We start from the raw sequence: 19883 nt of genomic DNA, 5'->3' as shown, positions 1-19883 counted from the left end.
CGCGTGACATTATATGATTCTCATAACCAGCTATAGAAAATAGAATATTTCACAATGCCTTTTCAGCAATTCTGATTGCTTGGGGGGAAATTCTAAACAAGAATGGTGAATCTTTTGACGAAATGATGAATGTAATCAATGTAGAGAAGAGTTAAGTAGAAATCATCTGCCTCACAGGCATTTGGAGGGGTGGGAGGGAGGGTATACTGGGGTTCTTGGTGGTGAAAAATGAGTACTGGTGAAGGGAAAGGTGTTTGATCATTGTATGACCGAGACTTAAACCTGAAAGCTTAGTAACTTTTCCCACAGTGATTCAATAAATAACTATAAAAAGAAAAAAATTAAGGTGGACTTCATGCCCAATTCAATCAGCTGATCAGTGACTGAATAAATAGCAGTACTCCTACAAAAAAAAAGAATAAGCATCACTAATAAAATTGTATCACTAGAAATCAAATTTTCCAAATTTTTGTAATTATTTAATCTGTTTTAGATCTCATAAATTTAATGCAAAAGATTAAATTTTAAGCTAATGAAAGATAGATCGGACTCCTTAATATTAACATGTATTCATTTATAAACTGAGTTGGGGTGAGGGGAAATTTCTTATACTAATGACAGATCTCATTTCTATTTTGGAATTCTTGGAAGAGTTAATTTTCTTCACTTAATTTCCACAGTGCACCCTTTTTAAAAATAAATAAATAAAACAACTTTTTTCAAGATTTCTGCCTTCACCATCACTTGAGATTCATTTCCCCTGTTTCATGGTCTCTTCTTAAGTTCATCCAGTCCTAATTAACACAATTGCTTCTCAATGAATTAATTCTACCATTCTCTTGATCATCACACTTGATTGTTCAACAGGTTGTCAGAAATACAAAGATGTTTACAAACCTTTTAACTACAAATAATGCCAAATGAGTTTTTTTTTTTCAGTCTTTCCCACAACCTAAAATCCTCCGTTTAGAATGTGGCATAATCTACACAACCAATGTATAACAGTTTGGAAATCACTGAAGTGAAAAATACGTGTAAAGGTATCAGAGAAATCATCTTAGCAAATTATTTCAACTGTTTGTGTTTAAAACTGTGTGTACAGGTAGATGAGTGTGAATTCAATTGAAAAATCCTTTGTTCAAGATGTAGTTCTGCTGACTCCATGAACTGCTGGATTTCGGTGCACTCTAACTTCTTGGTAAAACTTCTCATGAGCATCCTGAAGCTGTGGCTATCTCTGAACCTAGGGGTGCAGGCAGTCAGTTACCTATGACCATTCTAAAGATAGTTTGCTGACAATGCTGTGAAGATTGAGGGCCAGCTGGCCTGAGGCAACCCAGAATCTGCACGTTTTTCATTTCAGGGATAACTGTCCTTTTTTAATTATTGTAATTTCTTTGATATGCATATATATAGATAGCTAAGAGAGATAAGATACATACACATGTACTTAGTTTTTATACTTTTGAGTTTATATGTACTTTTTTTTAATAGAGCATTAAAATGTGTTGATTTGTAATATAAAAAAAGAAAAATGCTTTGTTCAATTATAATCTTAAGTAGAAATCTTATTTAGAGAAGAGATTTATGTTTATCTCTGAAGTTATATGTGGACTGGGAAGGTGGTTTTGGAGGATGAACAGTCTCTATTGGTTCACCTTCTCCTTAAATTCAGTAGCCATTAAGAATGTTCTCCCAAATACCTAGCTGTTATTGGAGCACAATTTGGAAATCAGTTACCCTTTATGCTGGAGATGAAAAGTTTTGAGGTACAGCCAGACTCAAGGTCATAAAATTATTAAGTGGAAAGTTCGGGCCCAGACCCAAGGCTCTACACTACATTAAGCTGCCTAATAGCAGTCAGGCACTCTGTCAATTGACTGGAGACTACTGGTCACTGACTTAATTGCCCCTTAATAGAAGAGGTTATGTGTGCTCCTGAGCACCTCATCTGCTTCCTATCAATCACTTCAAGTATATACTTGCCACCATACCCCCTGCCTCCAAAAATTTGCAAGGCTTTTTTTAAAATGGCTTTTCCCCCCTTATTTAATGTCCTCAAATCTTTTCCTTTAAATATTCTAAAGCAATAGTGAAAAGTAAGGAATTGAAGAGTAAAGAGGCCAGCTGAATTTTTAGTTGAAGTACACGAGTAAGTCTGTTTTTTCTATTAACTACCTAAGTCTGTATCTTTTCCTTTCTCACCTGACATATCTATAAAATTGTTTCTTTCCACTATCTCATTACTTCCAATAGCTTTTTTTCTGTCTGGGGCAGATAGTACTACAGGTAGAGTGCTTGACTTGCATGCAGCTGATCCAGGTTCTAACCCAGCACCACATACAGTTCCCTGGGCCCCTTCAAGAATGATACCTCAGTGCAGAGCCAAGAGTAAGATCTGAGCACTGCTGGATGTAAACAAACAAACAAACAAACAATAATAAGAAAATCAACAAAGAAACAAAATTTTTTTTGTCTTACTCACATAATGTCGAATTATTTTCTAAATATCTCCTCACAATGCAAGGCATTAAGTCTACATTAAGGAAAAGTTTGATTTGACCAATTGATTGAGTGACTGAAGTAACTAGCATATTTTTGGAAACTTTATTTCTATTTCTTCCTCTAACTCTTTTTAGAACTGCATATCTACCAAAGATAGGCAACTCAGGATATCAATCTGATCATATGATTGCTCAGATAAAATTATTTGGTCATTCTCTGTTTTGATAATGAGATCCTACTGCATTCATTTACTTCTAGTGTGATATAATTCAGAGTCTTAACCCAGCACAGAAGCCACTTATTCTATGAACTCTTGCTAACAAGATTAAATAATTTCATAATGTGTGCTTCTATGTCACCTAATAGTTTATAAAGCAAAAACTAGACTTTGTCTTTTATTGAAGTTTTCAAATATATTTCCATTGGAATATAAAATACATTCTGAATTAGATCTACACAGTTTTATATCTTCTTATATCCTATTTTCAAGAACAGTTGTTGAATAATTTTTTTATGTTTAAATGTGCACTACATTTCATGAATTAATTCAAGAATTGCGGTGACAGCTAGGCTTACCTTCTCTTTGCCATATAAGAACACTAGCATTATTTATCCTTATATGGTCTGTTAACCTGCCTCTCAAATTCACTCAAATTTCAAGTTTCACTCTTCCTCAACAAAAGATTCTATAGGACTGAGAGCTTGCAAAATAAAGGCCAGATTTTCCGAAAGAGAGGGGTAAAATACCAATAACTAGAATTTAAAATATTATGTTCATTAATTATAGTGAATTGCCTGTATTCATTTAAAGTATGAGAAATTTCAGAGGGTATTGACAAATTACTCCTACTTGATTCATCATACCTTTATCTTCTGAAATTTTAGAAGTTTCTCACTTAGATATTTGACACATTCGACTATGGCACTTGGTAAATCTTTGAAAGCATATTTCTCTAAAAACATTCAAGCATAGATGTTTGACAATTTTATTCACTGACATAAAGAGCCTGCCACAAGTAATCCCTGATCACAGAGCCAGGAGTAAACCCTGAGGATGCCTGGGTGTACACCCCTCATCCCCCCAAAAATAAAGATTAGTTTAGAAAGCTTTGCAATTGCTTGGGGACAAAAAAAAAATAGTACTAAAGGTAAATTGCTTGCTTTGCACGTGGCCAGCCTAGGTTTGATCCCTAGCACCTTATATGATTTCCTAGCTCTGACAGCAGTGACCATTGAATGCACTCAGAACCAGAAATAAGCCTTGAGTACCAGATGTGGCCATCAAACCCAAACAAACAACCCCCAAAACCCTGTTATTACATTAATTTTATTATTTTAAGATGCATCTTGAAGGAACATATTACTTATTTAGAGCCTAGAGATCTCCTCTGGCCACTCCCAAATGCTTCTAGATAGGTGTATTTACATGTCTCCTTTAAGAAAATATATTATTAGTTGATACACAGGAAAGATAGATTGCTCCATAGCTGGAAGCCTGCCTCATGAGTAAAGAGGAGAAAGCAGCTGGAATAGAGAAGGGATCATAAGAAAAAGATGGCTAGAAGAATCGGCCGGGATGGGAGATGTGTGCAGAAAGTAAATGAAGGACCAAACATGATAACCTCTCAGGGTCTGTATTGCAAACCATAATGCCCAAAAGTAGAGAGAGATTATAGGGAATCATGTCTGTCATGGAGGCAGGGGGAGGGTGGGACAGAGGGGAAATACGGGGGTTATTGGTGGTGGGGAATGTGCACTGGTGGAGGGATGGGTGTTTGATCATTGTGTGATTTTTAAACCAAGCATGAAAGCTTATAACTATTTCACAGTGATTCCATAAAATTTAAAAAAAGAAAAAATAAGAAAATCTATCAGTAGCTAAGAATTGTAGGTGAAAAATATAAGGGAAGTAAGCACACCTGTATGGAGACTGTTACCCTACCTGTACTTAATGACTTTCTAGAAAAACACTGCAATGCACATTACTAAATAAGATGAAATTATTCCAGATTATTAAATAATTTAAGCATTAAAAACAAGTTTAAGGAGTAAAACTTATTTCCAAATATGCAATATATTCTGCTTGTGAACATTTTAGTTAACAAATTACAAACTAATATAATATGCCTACTGTGTAAAATAATCTATTCTTCTGAAAACAGAAATTGGAGAACTTAAATATGTTTATGAGCATGCAAAGCTTAATATTTATTAAGAAATATACTTCATATATGGTCAATAAGGACAGTTTTGCATTGCAGTGTCTTTCTGGGAAATTCATTGAGCTCAGAACTGTTAAATTTCAAAGAATCATGTTAAAGATATCTGATAATATGTATATTACATTTCCAATTCTATAGATCAACAATCAATGAAAAGTGGGACAAACTTTACAAACTATGCTTAATTCACTGTATTTTATGGTGACACAGTCACTTTTTTTTTTCTTTTACATTTACAGGTAAGATAGTTTTACTTATTTTTTTTTCTTTTCCTTTTTTTTTTTCCATCAGTGAAACACCATGAGGTACAGTTGTAGACTTACAAACTTTTGTGCTTGGGTTTCAGTTATACAGTGATGGAGTACCATCCCTCCACCAGTGCCAATTCTCCACCACCAATGATCCTAGTAGCCTTCCCACCCCCACACCCCATTCCCCCACCCCACCCCGCCTCTGTGGCAGGGCATTCCCTTTTGCTCACTCTTTCCTTAAGGGTGTTGTAGTTTGCAATAGAGGTTTTTGAGTGGCCATCGTGTTCAGTCTATAGTCTACTTTCAGCATGCATTTTGCATCTCGAGCAAGTCCTCCAAACATCCTTTACTTGGTGTTCCCTTCTCTATCTGAGCTGCCTTGTCCCCCAGCATGTGAGGACAGCTTCCAAGCCCTGGAGTGGACCTCCTGTTACTTATCTCAATTATTATTGGGCGTTCAACTCCCATTCTGTTACTTTATATTCCCCAGATGAGTTTAGTCTTTCTATGTCTGTCCCTCTCTTTCTGGCTCATTTCACTTAGCATGATACTTTCCATGTAGAACCACCTGTATGCAAATTTCATGGTTCATCTTTTCTAAGAGCTGCGTAGTATTTCTTTTTTTTTTCAATTTTTATTAGACACACTCACTTTTGAAGGACTACTGAAACACTATACTTATTCCTTGTCCATATCAAGGGTAGATAAAACAACCTTTCCAACATACACAAGAATCAACTTAAATAATCGGACCTTCAATAATGAAAGACTAAATTCAATCTTTGTAAATTATTTCTACCAGAGGTCACTGTGTCAAACAATCAATTATCTATTCAGAGAAGAGGAAAGTGGACTTCGTAATCAGGATATGCAGAAGTACAGAGTGTGATTCCATAATGGTAGTACAGTGAGTAGGGTATTTGCCTTGCATGTGGGTGATCTGGGTTCAATCCCTGGTACCCCATATGGTCCTCTAAGCCTGCCAGTAGTGATTTATGAGTATTGTTAGGTGTGGACCAAACACCAAAAAAGAATAATAATTAAAAAGTTAAAGTTCCAAATGTTTCTTATTTTAAAATTTTTTCATTATGAACTCAGCCACTAAACAATAAGTATTTATAAATAGATATAAAATATAGATTAAATGATTCTGAAACAAAATAGCAATAGCAGTAGAAAGTCTTACATGTTAGTAATTAACTCTGAATAATCAGGAAACCTTTCACCAAAATTCTAAAACCAGACCACTTTAGTAAAAAATAATTAGATTACTAAAGGTTTCAACAAAGTATACACAGAAATGATGAATAAAAAAAGCTGAATTTTTTCTTTTTTTTTTAGAAAATGTTAATGTTCATATATACAATTAGCAGTCAAGCATGGATTTACTTTAATTTCTTATTTAGTCCACTGAGTTTAGCTTTTAAATTATTCTACTCAAATATTTTATCATTTAAATAATTTGCAAAGCTAAAAGTACTATTCAGTCCTTTTTTAAAATGTTGTTGATCTCTGTCTTCATTCTTAATTTAAAAATCACAGATTGAGTCTCACACTTTTAGATTCAAAAAAGAAAATTAATTTTTCAGTGTGCTGTAACTCAGGGACCAATTAATAGAATTTAAAATCCATTGTACATAACCTTTTGTTGGTAGAAAATTACATAGCTTGTGAGTATATGGAAGTTTTAAGTGTGAATTTCATTTATGACTTCTTTGATAAAATGGCCTATCACTCACCACAATCATTATATAGACCTTTATTTTTAATCATCAAAATTCATGAGTTCCTGTCCCTTAAATGGAAAAGGGCAAGAAGCAAATTCAATTAAGTGGACTTAAACATTTTGCTTTCACTCTTACTCACTGATTATTCTTATTAGTTGTGAGTAATAATCCTACATTATCACTTCCATTTCACAGATATGTATGTTTGCACAATACTTGTTAATTTTCACAATTATAGTCGGGAGAAGCTAAAATTCCAAACAATTTTTCTATGCACCTATGCTTGTAATGCTGTTTCTAGTTGAATAATCTAATTTTTTTCTGCTATATAAATCCGTCATGTAATTTACCAATAAAGAAGCATAACATCAAATCTCTATTGAGTCTCCCACTGCATTTGCTTAACATATGTCTTATAGAGGAATTACACAGATCACGAGTCTCACTGTTTATAATTTCTATGGATGGTGCATCTATACAGATGCAAATTCTGTTTTTAATATAAAAAAGAGAATCATCTGTAAGTGCACCATGTTATACACAAGAATTCATGTAAGCTAATCACCAAAGACTTTACTGTGGAACAATATTAGAAAAAAATCAATGAATATGTTCATAAAATCATTTGAAAATAAAAAATCTTTCTTAACAATAATTAAGTGAACAAACTGTAGCACTGTAGTACTGTTGTAGCTCTGTTGTCCCGTTGTCCATTAATTTGCTTGAGAGGGCACCAGTAACTTCTCCATAGTAAGTCTTGCTGTTACTGTTTTTTGGCATATTAAATACACCACGGGTAGCTTGTCAGGCTCTGCCATACAGGTTGGATACTCTCGGTAGCTTGCCGGGCTCTCCAAGAGGGATGGAGGAATTGAACCCAGGTTGGTCATGTGCAAGGCAAACGCCCTACCTGCTGTGCTATACTACCAAGTAAAATTATCCTAAAGATTTTAGTTGTTGCCACTTTCAAGTTAAATTTTCATTATTTTTCAAATTAAGGGGTTCAGTTTTAGAAAAATAATCACTGTATCACTGTATCACTGTCATCCTGTGGTTCATCGATTTCCTCGAGCAGGCACCAGTAACATCTCCTTTGTCCTAGACCTGAGATTTTTAGAAAGTGCCACATTCGAGGCTCTTTCAGGGTCAGGAGAATGAGACCCAGTTAGAAAAATAAACTGGTATTAAAGAGCTAGTAGAAGGGTTAGGTGCCTGACTTGTATGTGTCTGATTCTGATTTGATTCTGAGAGTTTCTGGAATCACTAATGATTGCCCGAACTGTCTGTCCTGATTGGCACCACATCTTCGGGTCCTAGCAAGGACCACTGGTTTGTTTGGTTGAGAATTGCTGGGAGAGGCCCTGTGACATCTGAACACTTCTTGGTAAATCCCTCACCAAAATAACAACAACAAAATGCAACAAAATTTCAGTGTATTCAATTTTAACTTATGTTTGTCATTATTAATATAATATTTTGTTTTGATATTGTTAGTTGTGGGGGCTACAACTGTCAGTGCTACAGTGGTGCTAGGAATAGAAGCTATGACTCACAAATGCAAGGCATATGCTCTAAAGCTTGAGTTACACACCTGACTCAAAAAGTGTTTTATATTTATTTATTTATTCATTTTCTGTTTGTGGGGACAGGACTGTCATCAGGGCTTACTCTTGGTTTTGCAGTCAAGAATCATTCCTGGTAGGGCTCAAGGAATCATATGGGATGCCATAATTGGCCACCTACAAGGCAAGTGCCTTTCTCATTGTTACCCACTGTGTTATTTCTTTTCCCCTCCCCCACAAATAATATGTTTTAAAGTTACTGTAGCATAGCAAAACAAAATTTATCTTTGGCAATAAAAATAACAGAATACAAATAAACCAATGCAACCAGTTCAGCCATGCTTATGCAGCCATAGCCAAGCACTATGCTTGGTTTGATACTGTGATTTTGCCATCTTAAAATTCTTAGTGACCTTTAAACAAGGGAATACATTTTTTTAACTTGAAATCACAAGTCCTGGAGCATCTCCTACCCCTGAGACTGAAAAATATAAAATTTAGAAAAACTTAATCTATAGAAAATAAATTTGTAAAAGTTAGTAGGGAAGAACTAAAGAGATAGTAGAGATTAAGTTGCTTCGCTTTTATACAGCTGACTTGGTTCAATCCCCAAAACTACATATGTTCACCTGAGCACCACCAAGAGTGATCCCTGAGCACAACCAGAGAGATAGTCCCCTTTTGGAAAAGAACTAAGATATCTCCTTAATCTACAGAATTGTTTACCTTTTCTAATCACACAAAAAGGTAACATCAAAAAAAAACTGTAATAAATACAAGTAAATATTTATCTGAGAGGCATTTGTTAGATTATCTTTAACTTATTTTATGATCAAATTTTATAATTTTTACTTTAGAAATATTAGAAATTTCATGATTCAGTGCCAGTTAAATTCTCTACCTTGTTATTTATACTACATGTCTTCAGGAAGGCAACATAATTGTAAAATTAAAAAAATAAGAATCAGAAATGAATGCTAGTAATTATTTGTGGTGGAGAGAAACAGTGGTGCTCAGGGCTTGCTTCTGGCTCTCTGCTCAAGGATCACTCCTGATAGTGCTGGGTATCATGCGCTGAGATCTTCCACATGCAAGAAAATCATCTTAATCCTATACTTTCTCTCCAGACAAGCCTGGATCTTCCTTTGTGTAACCCATTGTGAAAATAAAACAAGTAATCAAAATGAAGGAAGCAAAGTTATGTCTAAAATTAATGTTGACTTCATTAATGTGGAAAAATGATCCTGGATCTCACAAAACCATTTTTACTTGTAAAAATGAAAGTAATACTGTCTGGGACATCACTCAGTATCACCTGGGTAGGCATATAATGGATAGTGTTAATTGAATGAATACATAAATGATGAATGAGCATATGAATAGTTTTCCATTATATGCCCTAAAATTAGCACAGTTTCTAGTGTCAGTACCAATTTTGAAATAGGCATTAGAAAAAAGTTATTTTTCTGTCTAATAAAGCTTGTCTTATAAACACAAATCACTCTCATTATCACCCATTAATCATGTCTGATAAAAATAGACTAAATCTTTAAAATAATGTAGAGCAGCTGGAGAGTCTCCAATCGTTGGGAAAGACGAGTAAAGAGAGGCTGCTAAAATCTCAGGGTTGGGGGAGCTGGAGCAATAGCACAGCCGGTAGGGCATTTACGCCTTGCATATAGCCAACACAGGTTCGATTCCCAGCATCCCATATGGTTCCCAGAGCACCGCCAGGGGTGATTCCTGAGTGCAGAGCCAGGAGTAACCATTGTGCATCACTGGGTGTGACCCAAAAAGAAAAAAAAAATCTCAGGGTTGGGATGAATAGAGACATTACTGGCACCCACTTGAGAAAATCGAAGAACAAATGGATGACAGTGATACAGTGACACAGAGCAGCTGGAGAGATAGTACTGGGAAATTCCTGGCACCGTATGCCTTCAACATCATGGAATGTAGTCCTGTAGACCCCACCAAGCACCACTGGGTAAGGTCCCAGTGTTCTTGGGACTGCAGGATCTTAACAGCTCCATAAGATATCCTGGCATCAGATGTCCCCTAGCTGGTCAAGAAACACAGTGATTGGCCCCTAGTCCCCAGGAACATTACTTGTGTAGCCAAAAACAAAAACAAAGTCCCCCAAACAGCAAACACAGCAATAAAAAAAATAGAATGCTTAAAAGTTAGTATGCTGGGGCCAGAGTGATAGTACAGTGGGTAGGGCTTTTGCCTTGCACATAGCCAACCCAAATTCGATCCCCGGCATCCCATATGGTCCCCCAAGCACCGTAAGGAGTAATTCCTGAGTGCAGAGCCAGGAGTAACCCCTGAACTGGGTGTGACCCAAAAAGGAAAAAAAATGTTAGTCTGCTGAAAATGAATCTTGGAAGACAGCAGCTTGCCAGATTTCTCCAGAACTCATGCTAGATGATTTCACCAGGGTGTCCCAGATGGAGCAGCATTCTCTCTGCCCTACCCCAAATGAACCCTGGTGACCACAAACCTCGAGAAGAAAAACCCAGGTACGTGGAACCAGTGACTGAAAATTCCAAGCCACATGGAGGAGGCTATGGGCTGTCCCTCCCCATTTCCACGCCCTTCCAGTATTCTGGCTATCATGCCCACGAACTACATCCAGGTGCCATTTAAGCACATTAGTGGCCATGATCCAGAAACTCAAATGAATCTTGGAAGATAGCAGATAGCCACCAAATTGGGTTTCTGCACCCCAGTTATTTAAAGTTTTAGACATCCTATACTATTCATAAAAAACAATACAAAATAAATCATTTAGCATCTGCCTGCAGGGCAGACTTTGATGGTGGTGAGAAAATTCAAACTATTGGTGGAAGGAAGGTGTAATGGTGGTGGGATTGGTATTGGAATATTGAATGTAATCAATTACTGTAAACAACTTTTTAAAAATAAAATTGAAAAAAATAACAGTATACTTAGTCAACTTGATGTATAGACTGATAAACTTATGTCCCTCAGAAGCAAAATTAAAATCAAACAAAAAAATCCATGAGCTGACATGCTGTCCAATTGAAGACAAAAATTGGTTAAAAATTTCTTAAAACAATATGTCTGGTAGCTACATTTGTACTTCATGTTTTCAACATATTATTCACCCCATAATGATAGTCACACTACATAGAGATCAAATTAAATTAAAAATTGATTTAGTAACCAGTCGGCAAGACCAAAGCAAATATTTTAAAGTTCTATGGATACATAAATTCGCAGTTCACAGTAATGCACTTCAAAACATTCTGAGATAAGCTAATTTATGCTTCCATGCCAAACCTCTGAAATTTTCCTCACTTATGGATATATAATTAAGAAGAAACTAGTAACATATTTTCCTTTCTGGCCTTAAAGAAAGTAATTTCACTCAAATATATTTGTACATTTAGCTATCATCAGTATGGAGAGGTTCTATCATAAGGTTTTCCAAAAGCTCAAATTTATTTACAATTTCATCATTAGTTTTGTTGGTAGAAAATACATTTCTCCATATTTCTTAATTTGAAAACTCTTAAATTATCTATTCATATTTATTCTTAGTTATTAGCATGTTTAATTTTTCTGAAATTTGTCTTAATGCAAGATGTTTGTCAATTTTATTAATATAATTTTATGCTTTAAGGTCATTGGGTAATAAAAATGCTGTTACCATTTTACCTAGAAGTATTCATTCTGTCTGTCATAATATATGATATTAAATTTATTTCCAATTTCTTTAAAAACATCACATAAACTAAGTCAAAATTGAAGTAACATTGTTTCAACAATATTGATTTGGGATTCAGTATATTAGTATTTTGATTTTTGGAAATTTTAAAAAGCAAATAAATTCTTAACTTTGACTGAAAACTGTTTTCCTACTAAATGTATATAAATTATACTAAATGTGAACATCTTTTTATGATAAGTATGTTTCTTACCTGTGCTGCTGGATATATTAACATCAATACTGATATCAGATATTCCTCCTCCCTTCAGAGATGCTACACAAGTGTATGTCCCAAAATCCGTGAATTTTAAATCAATGATGTCCAAGTTGGTTGTTCCGGGGGAGACATCTGGATCAGTCTGTGTAATAACCATCCGCTCTGAACTTCTTAATGGACGACCATTTTTAAACCAACTAAATGTTAACTCCTCAGAAGGAACAGCTTCTACTTGGCAAGATATTTTCACCTCACGCCCAATCTGGATGTTGTCATCTTTGTGATAAGGATCTGGTGTGATCCAAAATCGTCCTTTTTTTAATGCTAAAACATAAAAAGTCCATAAGTAGTTAGTGTTACTTCCATAATGTTAGGGATTCATTAACTCTAGGTAATCAGTCTGGGCTGAACTAAAGTAAAGTAAAATAAAATATATGTACATATTTATTTTCAAGTAGCCTATATAACAATAAACACCACTTAAGTAATCTAGACATAATCTAAAGACAAGTCACTGAGGGACTCTAAAGAGTGAATTTTTGTATTCTGGGCAATATTTTTCATCATGAAAACAATAATTTAAGCTTATATGGTTCTTCAAAATTTTGTTATTAAAATTTGAGCAAATGCTGTAAATTATTTATATAAAGTCATAAGGTATGACTTAACCAATAATATGAGCTATTAAGCCCATTGCTCACCTATGATAATCCTTACAATTTCGGTATAATTTCCACAACTCAAATATTACACAAATGTTACTTTAATAGCCTGTAAGTTTATAATTACATGCTGACCAAAGCTAACTTGGTGAGAAATGAGTCAGTACAGTTCAGGAAATATTTTGTGAACTGAAATAACCCACATATATATTCCACTATATAGATTTAATAGTTGAAACGTATGCTGGGTCCCTCAGATAATGATCAAAAGAAATCTTTAGTGGATGATTTGCAAAGTATTCTGTGTTAGTATCTTAGCAGCTGTAGTTTCTAGGTCTAAGATCAGTGCAATTCACAGGGTCAGTAGTGATGTTTACCAGAGGCTGCTCATGAGCATTTTAGTATTTTATTGACTTCCCAGTTGCTCTAGTTCTTAACTTTGAAATGATACAATGGGAATCAACAGGAAACAGAGTGCAATTCTTTTTATGATAGTAATTCCCTTATTCATACATGTTTCTCTTTTTCATCATACTACCCATTTTCATCTCTCTTATCATCATCCTATATCATCCACACAATACCATGCTACAAGATGAAATAGTACAAATGTAATGATGTATAACTATTAGAACAATATATGAATACATACACAGTGATGTGAATTTAGAAATCTACAGAGACTGAATTCAGAAATTCTAAAAGCATTTTGGGTACATTTTTATAATTTAATCTGATTGAATTCAATTTGATACATCCACAGGACAATGGAAACCTGCAAAATTATATACACTCACTAGGAATTTACACAGTTTTTGAAAAGTTTTTAATTCTTTTCTTTTTATTTCTTTCTCTCCCTCTCTATCTCTTTTTCTTTCTTGCTTTCTTTCTTACTTTCTTTTTTTTTTACCTCTAACTTCAAATATTTGGAGGTGCTTTCTTATTTCCATCTTGGGAAACATACTTCACTATCACACTGGATCTTTTTTATTCAAGAATATTTATGGACTTCCAGTTCAGAAGTAGGTTCTCAATAAGAGTGAACAATGTAGAAATAACCCTAACTCTCATACATACACTGTAACTCAAAAACACATAAATTGTACCCAAATGTATTGAATATTTATGGAATTTATATCTAAAGAAACCACATACTGGATAGATATGATACATTTTATAAGCCTGAGAAGTCTGAATCGTATTGAATAATCCAGAAAAATTATGCTTAGAAAATGCATAAAGCTTTAATCTTAGTTAAAGTAACTGAACAAATAGTTAAGTTATATTCTATGGCCTGTTACATTTCTCCGTAATAAAATATAACATAACACTTATTGCTTAAGCATTATCAGAACATTAATAAGGATAAAAGTTTGAAGGAATTATGGTATTTAATTACCTAGAATCATAGAAGTATTTTAAAAAAATTCAATATGACTTAACAATTTATCTAGAAATTGATAAATGCTGTAAATATTCATACAGATTACTGTATTTAATATTGTTTATAATACTGTTTATATGTAACGTAATTATATTTGAAAATTTATAGTATAGAGAAATTCAGATAATAGGATAGACTTTTCTTTTTAAAAAATATTTAAAAATAGATCTTTGTGTCAAGAAATGTTCTCTTTTGTTAAAACCATAACATATAAATGAAATTCATTTAAGAATGCTAAGAATTTTCATTATTCTGTTTCTTGAACAAAGAGCATACCTAAATGAGAATCTTAAATAGACAATTCAAAATTTTAAAATAAAAACAAATTTTACTAATGATTTCTCAAGTAGGTGTTAAAAATCAGTCTACTATTTGTTGTCTACCATTTAAAACAACAAAATAATACTGGTTTAGGAATTAATATTTATTTAATAGATAATTATTGTTTTCTAGATTTTTGATCTGTATGCTAACACATTAAAATAAAATTGACAGCCCACTCATCCAGGTACCCGCCAGGAGATGGGGCCCCTTCCCAGGGCTGCACATCTAACTAGACCCCCAGAGAACAGCCGGTTTACATCCTTGGTCTGTAGGGAATGGAAATTGAGGCACAACACATGCACACAAAGCTGAACTGTTCCAGACACCCTGTGCTCACTCATCCAGGTACTCGCCCGGCGGCAGAGCCCCTTCCCAGGGCCATGGCCGCATTAGTGGCCGCGAGTTATTCTCCCCCTACATGCCCTATAGGAACCATAAGTTACCCTCTTAGATGGAATTTTCACTAGGTTAGCTTAACCACCAGAAACACATTAGCCAATAATTTATTAAGTCCATCTCAATTAATTCTGCATCATAAGCAGAATAGTAACAGTGAGTGTGAAGGGCTAAACCACACAGGTCACAATGGAAGAGCAAAACAGAAGCCCACCAAGCTTACTTATTGAGGAGGCTAGCCCAGAAGACCCCAATAGTAATGAAGTAATGAAGGCAACCTCTCTGACAAGAAATTTAAAAGGGAGCTACTGAGGATGTTTAGGAAGCTAAAAGAAACAATGGAAAGCAATGCCAATAAAAGACAAGAGGATTTGAAGGTAGAAATGAGGAAAATGCACACAAAATTACAAACAGAAATGTCATACCTGAAAAACCTGGTAGGCAAATTGAAAAACTCAGTGGAAGGCCTCAGCAGCAGGATAACAGCTGCTGAGGACAGAATCAGAGAGCTTGAAGATGAAGTCAAGGAACTCTCCAGAAAAGAGCAGAAAATGGAAAAGAGACTCACAACCTGGGAACAGATAGCAAGAGAAGATCGTGATGAAGCCAAGAGGAGTAGCAAAAAAATTATTGGAGTCCCAGAGGTACAGAAAGAAAACCCTGATGAAGAAGAAACTGTCAAAGACATCATTGCTATGACATTTCCAGAGCTGAAGAAAACATGTGACGACATTCAGGAGGCCCGAAGGGTACCAGGTAGAAGAAATCCAAATAAAAATACCCCAAGACACATCCCGATCAAACTGACCAAAACCTTAGATAGAGACAAAATTCTGAAAGCAGCAAGATCAAAGAAAGAAATTTCCTATAAAGGAGCATCCTTAAGATTCATAGCTGATTCCGATGAAACCCTCATGACTCAGTGGTGGAATATAGTGAAAAAAAAACTCAATGAAATAAATGCCTCACCAAAAATACTTTACCCAGTGAGACTCTCATTCATACCAGAAGGAACAACACACCGTTTCACAGACAAACAACAGCTCAGGAACTTCATAGACTCAAAGTCATGCTTACAAGAAAAACTAAATGGGCTACTTTAAGACAAGACAGGCACTTCAAATATACCAAATTTCAACAACAACAAAAAAAGGGACAAAACCTCAACAAAATCACTAAAAGTGGATTAAAGACCTCTAATACCAGACATGAATCCATAAGGTACATAGAGGAAAATGTAGGCAGAACCCTTTACAACATTGAAACTAAAAACATTTTTTTCCCTTTATTTTATTTTATTTTTTTTACAGTTGTAGATTTACAATTTTTTGTGCTTTGGTTTCAATTATACAATGATCAGATACCCATCCCTCCACCAGGATGAAACAGCACTGACTATGCAAGTGGAAGCAAGCATAAACAAATGAGACTACATCAAACTAAGAAGCTTCTGCACTTCAAAAGAAACAGTGACCAAAATGCAGAAAGAGCCCACAGAATGGGAAAGAATATTTACCCAATACCTATCTGATAAGGGATTATTATCCAAGATATACAAGACACTAGTAGAATTGTACAAGAAAAAATCCTCCAACCCCATCAAAAAATAAGAAGAGTAAATGAACAGAAGTTTCCTTGCAAAAGAAATACAAATGGCCAAAAGGCACATGAAAAAATGCTCCACATCACTAGCCATCAGTGAGATGCAAATCAAAACAACAATGAGAAATCATCTCACACCACAGAGACTAGCACATATTCAAAAGAACAAAAGCAACCAGTGCTGGCATGGATGTGGGGAAAAGGGACACTCTTTCAATGTTGGTGGGAATGCCCACTAGTCCAGCCTTTCTGGAAAACAATATGAACAGTCCTTCAAAATCTAGAAATTGAGTCTCCATATGATGCCACAATACCACTTCTGGGAATATATCCCGAGGATGCAAAAAAGGACAGTAGAAATGACATCAGTACCTACATGTTCATTGTAGCACTGTTCACAATAGCCAAAATCTGGAAACAACTCAAGTGCCCTAGAACAGATGACTGGTTAAAGAAACTTGGTACATCTACAAAATGGAATACTATGCAGCTGTCAGGAGAGATGAAGTCATGAACTTTGCTTATAAATGGATAGACATGGAGAGTATCATGCTAACTGAATGAATCAGAAAGAGAGGGACAGACATTGAAGGACTGCACTCATTTGTGGAGTATAAAACAACATGAGGCTGACACCTAAGGATAGTAGATACACGGGATAGATAGATTGATCCATAGCTGGAAGCCTACCTCATGAGCTAAGGGGAGAAAACAGCTGGAATAGAGAAGGAAATACTAAGAAAAAGATGGCTAGAGGAATGGGTCGGGATGGGAGATGTGTGCAGAAAGTAGATAAGGACCAAACATGATAATCTCTCAGGGTCTATATTGCAAACCATAATACCCAAAATTAGAGAGAGATTATAGGGAATCATGTCTGTCATGGAGGCAGGGGGAGGGTAGGGAAATGGGGGGGTATACCAGGGAATGTGCACTGGTGGTGGGGAATGTGCACTCGTAGATGAATGGGTGTTTGATCATTGTGTGATTTTAACCCAAACATGAAAGCTTTTAACTATCTTACGGTGATTCAATAAAATTGAAGAGAATAAATAAAATAAAAAAAATTGACATTAAGAAAAGTAAAACTCATCAGACAAATTAAACTATTAAATAGTTCAAGTCACAGGCAAAAAAAATCATGGTAACTATATTATCATTTATCTAATACAACTTTTAAAATCAAAATTACAATATTAAAGATGGTAATTCTAAGTCAATAAATAAGATTTAATGTGGCACATAATTAGACACTTGACAGAACTATTTTAAAAATAAAATTATTGTCAAAAAATGCATTGATCTCAGTATCAGACATTTCTATAAATTAGCCTAAGTTAGTTTATTCATTTAAATTAACATTAGCATTCTAAAACAGATAAGAGTGACCAGTATTTTAGGAATGTTCTAAGATTTTTAACTGTTCTTTATGTAAATGTTCTACACAGACAGAAATATTTTTAGTAGAAGAAATTGTGATTGTTTGTGTTGTGTGTATGTATGCAGTCAGTTATAAGAACAGTGAGTTGTATTTTATTTATTTTTCTATGTATTTTATGCTGCTCAGAAACTAAGCACTAGCTCTGCAAACTAGGCACAGTTTACACTAAGAACCTACAACTTAATTCAGTTTTGTTTTTTCACTTCAGTGTAGTACAATATGGGCAATCTAATTTTTATGGGTCAAGTGTAACATTTATAAAAAAAAAAAAGGAGGTGATAGCATTAGGTTCCCTCTGAGACCCATTGTGAGAAATAGCTTATTAGCAATAGTGCAGAGCTTTGAAACCATAAAGTGTTTAATATAGTTAATCAACTGGGAAGCAAGTTCCTTCGTTTATAATTAAACACTCTCTTTTTCAGTGAACAATTTATAGTAGTTCATGCAATGTTAATTTAAAGTCATTTCCTGCTACCAGTTAAGATTTCAAACGCTTAAAATCAATCTGCGATTAGTACCACAGTCTAACAAGAGTCTGATAGACATAACAAGACTCTCTAGAACTAAAGAAATTCTATGGAAAAGGCGAAATCCCTTTCCCCAAATGTAATTTCTTAGCTTGAATATTGAAAATCCCTTCACACCAGCCTGAGAGAACATTAGATTTAGCTTAATGTATCATAAATTGTGATGGATGAACCTCAAAAAGGTACTTGTTCAGAGTGGCGGTTACTGGAAATTATTGGCATCAAGCTGAGTTTCAGTCCTGGTTAATCAGTTCAGAAAAACCTGTAATATTACCCCACAGCTGAATGCAAACTTGGTCCATATTCACTTTTGACAGGTTTCTTGTGAGGACACTCTTAATTATTCACTGAGGTATCTCTAAGCTGCTATTTACAAAGGTGCAGTCTGAAAAGAATGAAACCTGGGTGTGAAAGGTCACTACAAAGATCTGGGCAGGGCTGAATGCTTAACTATTCTCAAGACAAAAGTAGACTTTTGCATGTGAATGCATACTATTCAGAGGAATGCTTGGTAGCAAAGCAGCATGGTCCTCCCATTGTTCATGGATTTGCTGGAGCGGGCCCAGTTACACCTCCTCCGTGAGACATGTTACGGTGTTTGGCATATTGAACTTGTCACGGGTAGCTTGCCAGGCTTTGCCATGTGCGAGATATTCTCCGTAGTTTAGAGGAATGCTTACACTATTCAAATCAGATTAGTTCTTGAGTTTATCCCTTTACGAAAGACCACTAATTTCCCAGAATTTTAACAAGTGACTTCCAAGGATGCAAATTAACTACAAAAAAGACAACTGGCTGGAGAGAGTATCCTCACTTTAAATTCCAAAATGCACTGATGTCAAATACCTGAAGAGGTAAATGATATATAATAGTTTCGTGATAAAATTTCAAACAGAAAAAGTGACAATAAATAAAATTATGCAAAAATATTTTAAATTTGAATTAGAAAGCATACATTTGGATCTAAGTCATACTCCAGTTAGCCATTGAATCTGCAATGAATCTATTTCAGAAGACAGAGGAATGAATTCATTTCTGAGGAAATGAATTAGTTAAAAATCCCCAAATGTAGGGGTCAGAAATAGTACAGCAGGTAGGATGTTGGCCTGGCATGTGCCCTTGCTGGGTTTGATCTCCAGCACCAACTATGCCCCCTGAGTCCTGCCAGGAGTGATTCTTGAGTTCAGAGCTAAGAGATAAGACTTAGCACAGTTGATTGTGCTTCCCCATGGCCCCAAACAAATGACAACAAAATCTCATGCAGCCT

General features: G+C 35.0%; 1 protein-coding gene across 1 annotated transcript in view; it reads right to left on the bottom strand.

Annotated features, from left to right (window-relative positions):
• Positions 1 to 19883, bottom strand: part of MDGA2 (MAM domain containing glycosylphosphatidylinositol anchor 2) — an 873366-nt gene that overhangs the window by 201568 nt on the left and 651915 nt on the right. The window contains exon 7 of the mRNA XM_056133738.1: positions 12215 to 12544. Within this exon, the coding sequence (XP_055989713.1) occupies positions 12215 to 12544 (330 nt within the window). The remainder of the gene's footprint in view (positions 1 to 12214; positions 12545 to 19883) is intronic.

The sequence above is a fragment of the Sorex fumeus genome, unplaced genomic scaffold (assembly GCF_029834395.1).
Source record: "Sorex fumeus unplaced genomic scaffold, SorFum_2.1 ptg000098l, whole genome shotgun sequence".
Classification (NCBI taxonomy): Eukaryota; Metazoa; Chordata; class Mammalia; order Eulipotyphla; family Soricidae; genus Sorex; species Sorex fumeus.
This window is presented reverse-complemented; position numbering and strand designations above follow the sequence as displayed.